The sequence below is a fragment of the Monomorium pharaonis genome, chromosome 1 (assembly GCF_013373865.1).
Source record: "Monomorium pharaonis isolate MP-MQ-018 chromosome 1, ASM1337386v2, whole genome shotgun sequence".
NCBI classification, from domain to species: Eukaryota; Metazoa; Arthropoda; class Insecta; order Hymenoptera; family Formicidae; genus Monomorium; species Monomorium pharaonis.
Genome location: NC_050467.1, coordinates 31,734,939 through 31,741,678, shown reverse-complemented (window position 1 = coordinate 31,741,678; position 6,740 = coordinate 31,734,939). Strand labels below are relative to the sequence as shown.

General features: G+C 59.9%; 1 protein-coding gene across 1 annotated transcript; it reads left to right on the top strand.

Moving 5' to 3' along the window:
* The first annotated feature begins 290 nt into the window (after window positions 1–290).
* On the top strand, window positions 291–5,441 carry LOC118647026. The gene has a single exon (XM_036291127.1). It carries the CDS (start codon window positions 291–293, stop codon window positions 5,439–5,441), a length of 5,151 nt encoding a protein of 1,716 aa, XP_036147020.1.
* The last annotated feature ends 1,299 nt before the right edge of the window (window positions 5,442–6,740 follow it).

Genomic DNA, 6,740 nt, shown 5'->3' with positions numbered 1-6,740 from the left:
CGGCTGCGTTTGCGAATACGCCGTTGTATTTTTTTCGAGTCGGAAATTAAACGGACCTGTCTTGTAGAAAACTCAGTGTTTATTTTCATTCACCAAATACACGTTCTCCTTTTTATTTTCCCTCATCTCATCCTTGCCGAAGTGAACGCCGCGGACCCGCGTTGTGTCTGATTTCCTTCTTCGGAACTCTTTCTTTTCGTAACATTTTTTGGTCCTTCGAGCCGGATCGCGCGGAGTGCAGTGGAGGGTGAGTGCAGTGGAAAACCGTGCCTTTGAACCTGAAAGCCAAAATGGAACAATTAATCGACGCCCAGCGGGAACTGCACGGGCGCATAAAGCGCTCTACGGAGAACCTTCGGAAGGTGGGGGCAGCCAAGATCACGGAGTCGCATGTCCGCTCGACCTTGTCGCTTCTGGAAAATAAATGGGCTAAGTTTGAATCACAGCACCGCAAGCTGTTGGATGAGTATCGCAAGGACCTTGCGACCCATGAATACCTCACCGGCTATTATCTCGACGAAGTCGAGGCCACGTATTTGGCGCAGCACGGTCACCTGTCGGAGTTGCTGCGGTCCTTCACCGCGAACCAGCCACCTGCAGACGAGCCTCATCCTGTCAAATCGGAGTCGACCTCGTCGCGCAACACTCTGCCGAGGATCGACATTCCGCATTTCTCAGGAAAATTCCAGGACTGGCCGGGTTTCCGTGACTTGTTTCAGTCCATGGTGATCCGAGAGCCCTCCCTGTCTAAGGTGGAGAAGTTGCATTACCTGAGAACCAGCGTGGACGGAGATGCGGATCGACTGATTCGCAACTTACCTACCACCGAGGAAAATTTCGAGCGGGCTTGGGAAAGCGTAAAGTCTCATTACGAAAACAAGAGACTTCTGGTGCGCGCTTACCTGACAACCTTCACGTCTTTACCTCCGATGAAGTCCGATTCCGTCGATGACCTTCGTGCGATCTTCCACGGGGTCGTGACCACCGTCGGCGCCCTGGAGGGCATTGGCCGCCCGATCTCTAATTCCATGGACCTGTTCGTGCATCTTGTGGTGGAATTACTGGATCCCCGAACTCGGCTGGCGTGGGAGTCGTCCTTGGGGCGTTCTGCGGTGCCGCCCTCCTACGAGGAGCTCCATGACTTCCTGCATGAGCAGCTGGTGACACAGGAGGTGTTCCGCATCACGAAGCCTGGGGTGGACTCCGGGAAGCCCGCGGGAAAGCAGATCAAGCACGCTCGTTCCAACGTTTCCCGCAGATCCAAGGTCGAGTCTCGTGGGCATTGTCCGCTCTGCAAGGGAGATCACTTCGTCATGACCTGCGAGCAGTATAAGCAGAAGTCCGCTCGAGAGCGTCGAGATCTGGCCAATGCTCACCGACTCTGCTGGAATTGCCTCGGTCGCCACCAGGTTAGCGATTGCCCCTCCACCAGAAACTGCGGTAAGTGCTCGGCACGACACAACACTACGCTGCACGACGCATTCGCGACGTCCTCGCTCGCGGTCGCGGCGGCGGCCCCGGCGGCCGCCGTTCTCGTCGCAGGACCGCCCTCCGTGGAGAGCGCCGCGGTGCTCCTTGCCACCGCCCGTGTTTTTGTGTCGGACCGCACGGGTACTCGACATCCGGTGAGAGTGCTAATTGATCCGGGCTCCGAAACGTGCATGATTGCGGAGTCGCTAGCTCAGCGCCTGCGACTTCCTCGCACCCCCAATTCCGTGGCGATTTTCGGCATCGGGGGTCAACAGACGGGCGTATCGCGCGGACGAATCGCCCTGTCGCTCGTCTCGCGCACCGGGAAGGCCACTCTGGAGATCTCAGCTCTTGTATTCCCGCGGTTGACGATCTACGGCACTTCGGTTGATCGGGGCTCACGGGCGTGGCCTCACCTGGACGGACTGGAGCTGGCGGACCCGGAATTCTGCAGCCAGGACTCCGTCGAGTTGCTGCTTGGCGCTGACGCTTACGCGCACATCGCGCTGTCCGGTCTGCAGAAGGGTGGACCACAGGAACCTATCGCGCAGAACACGTCGTTCGGTTGGGTCATCCTCGGCACTGCCGGCGCTTCTCGTGCTGTCTCCGCGGTTTCTTCGATGCAGTGCTCGTCGCTCGACGAGTTGACCGCCCTGGTGCGTCAGTTCTGGGAGCAGGAGGAGCCACCACGCCCGGCCGTGCCTCTCACGGCTGAGGAACAGAAGTGCGAGGAGCACTTCGAACGCACGCATTCGCGCGTGCCCGGCGGACGTTACCGGGTGCGCCTGCCGGTCCGAGACTCTCTTCCGGATCTCACTGCCTCGCGTCTCCCCGCCTTGCGGATGCTGTCCGTGATGGAGCTCCGCTTCGAGAGGGACGCTATCCTGCGTGATCGCTATCACGACTTCCTCCGCGAGTACGTCGCCCTGGGCCATATGTCCCCTGCGTCACCTCTGCTTGCTCCTCGCCCTTCGGTGTGCTACCTGCCGCACCACGGCGTCTGGAAGGGGGAGGGTGACAGCGCAAAGATCCGCGTGGTCTTTAACGGGTCTGCCCGCGTCCGCCCGGGAACGTCCCTCAACGAATGCCTCTTCCCGGGCCCGAACCTGCTGCCGTCCCTCGCGGACGTATTGACACGCTGGCGACGACATCGCTTCGTGGTTGCCTCTGACATCGAGAAGATGTACCGGCAGATTCTGGTGCACCCTGAGGACCGGGACCTCCAGCGAATACTGTGGAAGGAAAATAATTTGTTAACCGAGTTTCAGCTCAACACGGTGACGTACGGTCTCAGCAGCGCGCCTTACCTGGCGATCCGTGTGCTCCGACAGTTGGCCGCCGACGAGGGGTCGACTTTCCCTAGAGCCGCGGAGGCCCTGAGACACGACGCCTATATGGATGACATCCTGGCCGGCGCTGCCAACCTGGCCGATGCGAGGCGTCTGCGACGAGAATTAACGTCGCTGTGCACGGCGGGCGGTTTTCCCCTGCGAAAATGGACCGCCAACTGCGCCGCGCTTCTGGAAGACGTACCCGCCGAGCACCGAAGTCCGCGCGCAGCGGATGACTTCTTGCCGGTTGCCGAACATTCGGTGCTGGGTCTTCGCTGGAATCCGGAAAGCGACTGCTTTTCACTTATCGTCCGGCCCCCTCCGGCAGTGGCGCCTACGAAGCGGTCGCTGCTGTCTGCCTCGGCGCGGCTGTTTGACCCGCTGGGGTGGTTGGCGCCGGTCACCGTCCTCGCCAAGCTGCTGATCCAGACGACCTGGTTGCAGCAGTTGGATTGGGACGCCCCCTTGGCCGCGACCGAGGCCGCCGCCTGGTCCCGGCTCGAGGCCGAGCTCCATGACCTGGAGGCACTGCGGGTGCCCCGATGGTTTCGAGGCGATGATCCCACGGTGCGGATCGAGCTTCATGGCTTTTCCGACGCGTCGGAGAGAGCGTACGCCGCGGTGGTGTACCTTCGCTCGTCGTCGGACGGGGAGACGTCTGTCTCCCTCGTGTCGGCAAAGACCAGAGTGGCTCCGCTGAGGCGCGTGTCGCTGCCCCGTCTGGAACTCTGCGGGGCCGCTCTCCTCGCTGGACTGGTCGACCACGTGCGGTCGACCTTGGACCTGTCGGACGTGCCTGTTCACCTGTGGACAGATTCGACGGTTACCTTAGGCTGGATTCGGGGGCACCCGGCGAGATGGACAACCTACGTCGCCAATAGGGTCGCCGAGATACAGCGCTCGGTGCCAACTGCCCGATGGCATCACCTACCTGGCCGGATCAACCCCGCGGACTGCGCTTCTCGCGGGATGCCCCCCCGAGAACTGCTCTCTCACACGTTGTGGTGGGACGGGCCGGACTTCCTGCGCAGAGATGCTTCGCTGTGGCCGGGGGAGTCTGAACCGCTGGACCCAAGCGACCTCCCGGAGCGGCGACCGCTTCCGTGCCTCGCGACCTCGAGGGCGCCCGAACCGGAGGAGCTCACCCGTTTCTCCTCGCTGCGGAGATTGCTGCGGGTCACTGCCTGGATGCGTCGATGGTCTCGGCTTAGCGTGACCGGGGCTGCGGAGTCGCCGGTGGGATCTGCCTCCTTGGATGTCGAGGAGTTGCGCCTGGCCTTGGAGTGCTGGCTCAGGGTGGTGCAGGGCGGTGCCTTCCCTCTGGAGCTCACGGCCATCGCTGCGGGTCGGGCGCTCCACGCTGGGAGCTCGCTCCGGCGTCTCGGCCCGATGGTGGACTCCCGTGGAATCTTGCGCGTGAGTGGCCGCCTAAAGCATTCACTGCTCGACGTAGAGCAGCGACATCCGGCGATTCTGCCTCCGGAGTCCCATCTGACCTTGCTGGTCGTCGGTGATAACCATCGACGAACACTCCACGGCGGCACTCAGGCGACGCTGGCGGCGATTCGACAGCGGTACTGGATCCCCCGGGGACGACAGCTCGTGAGGCGTTACATCCATCGTTGTACGCGCTGCGCCCGATGGCGGGCGGCGACCCCGCAGCCTATGATGGGCAGTCTGCCTCGAGCACGAGTCACGCCTGGACGTCCCTTCCTGTGCACAGGAGTGGACTTTGCTGGCCCGGTGCTGCTCCGGACCAGCCGGGGTCGCGGCCATAAAGCGTACAAGGCGTTCCTGGCCGTGTTTGTTTGTTTCAGTTCCCGGGCGATTTATTTGGAGGTAGTAAGTGACTACACGGCGGATGCCTTCCTGGCGGCCTTCCGCCGCTTCGTGTCTCGTCGGGGTCTGTGCCGGGCTGTCTACAGCGACTGTGGCACCAACTTTGTCGGCGCGGACTCGCAGCTCCGCGCCCTCTTCGAGCCAGCCAGTCGAGAAGTCCACCGAATACTGGGGAGCCTGGGGACAGACGGAATACAGTGGCACTTCAATCCACCGGCTGCACCGCACTTTGGTGGGTTGTGGGAGGCCGGCGTCAAGTCGGTCAAACACCACCTTCGCCGAGTGATAGGGGAGACAAAACTCACCTTCGAGGAAATGTCGACGTTCCTGGCTGAGGTGGAGGCGTGCCTCAACTCCCGGCCGCTCCAGGCCTTGACGGACGATCCTGACGACCTTGGGGCCCTCACCCCTGGACACTTCCTGGTGGGCGGCCCGCTGAACGCCATCCCCGAGCCTGCGTTGACCGAGGTGCCGACCAACCGGCTGAGCCGCTGGCGGCTGCTTCAGGCTATGCGTGATCACCTGTGGCAGCGGTGGACGCAGGAATACCTACAGGAGCTGACCCCACGTCCAAAGTGGTGGCGGACTACGCCAAACTTGAAGGAGGGTCAGCTGTGCCTCCTCCGGAACGAGACGACACCGCCAACCCGCTGGCCGCTGGCGCGAATCGTGCGCCTGTATCCTGGCGACGACGGGCAGATTCGGGTCGTGGAAGTGCGGACACCTGCTGGGACGCTCACCCGGCCCGCCGTAAAAATTGTGCCGCTGCCTGCTGCCGACGCCGATGCCGCGCCTGAATAGTGTCCTCCTCGTTTTTTTTAATTTTTTTTTCTCTAAATCCGGGTCAACTCGTGACCTGGCTCTGTAAATAGTATTTCGAACGATAACGATTGCTTCGATATCTGCGTTAAAATTTATCTTTAAAATTAAGAGAATGTTTTCGTTGTTTCCTTTTTTTAATTTTTTCTTTTTTTTCTCTCTCGCTTCGCGAAGAAGTTCGTACTTACCTGATACGGCACTGAGAATCCGTCATTTCGCTTGATCTTGTCACGCGCACGTGCTTCATCGTCGGGGCGGTCGCACACCGATCAGCTGATCGCTACCCCGTGGGTCAGGCTGAGTCGAGATCAGCATCTCACTCGTCGCGATTCCCGCCTCGTTGAGGAGCAATCTCAGCGCCCTGCCGCGGTCGTCCACGACGAGGCGGGCGGGATGTTTTGTAAATAAGCGCAAATAACGCGAATTATCGGGCGCTCGCGCTCTCGCTAGCGGCAAGTCGAGCCCTCGATATATTACTCGAATCGGCGGCCTCCGCGATCCGTGGTTGTCACTGGCGAGCCGCGTGGGAACGATGGTACGCGAGGCTTGTTGTCAACATCTCGACCTTCTGGAGGAGTCGTGTTCACTCCGTGCTTATTAGTCGGATCCGAGTGTGATCGACTCCTCCGGAGATTCGGAGAGACAACTTGCCCGTTGCTCGCGAACCAGTGACTCGCTAGACCGTCGTAGAGCACAGACCGCAACTCTGTCTTAGAAAAAAAGCGCGCCCTTTTTTTCTCCTCTCGTTGTCGCGCGTGCTTCGCGCCGACATTCGCAAGCGGCTGCGTTTGCGAATACGCCGTTGTATTTTTTTCGAGTCGGAAATTAAACGGACCTGTCTTGTAGAAAACTCAGTGTTTATTTTCATTCACCAAATACACGTTCTCCTTTTTATTTTCCCTCATCTCATCCTTGCCGAAGTGAACGCCGCGGACCCGCGTTGTGTCTGATTTCCTTCTTCGGAACTCTTTCTTTTCGTAACACTCTAGCTTTCAGTTTTGTGAATTCGATCGTTATCATCGGTGTTCGTACCTCACGCTGCCTCTTCGCGTGTTCCGTCGCGAATATTTCGTCTAAGTCCTTCAAAACTGTTTCCGTTCTGAGAATGTTGAGGTATCTATCTTGCTCTCGGCTTCGGTCGTTCGCAGTTCGCGTTGACGCCTTTGCACCGTTAATTATTTCGCTACTCTGCTCGCTTCTACTCGGGACGTTGGCTATTGCCGCCACACTGTCTCCCGTTGATCTAGCTTCTTTCGCCGTTCTCGCTCGCGTTTGTCGCTC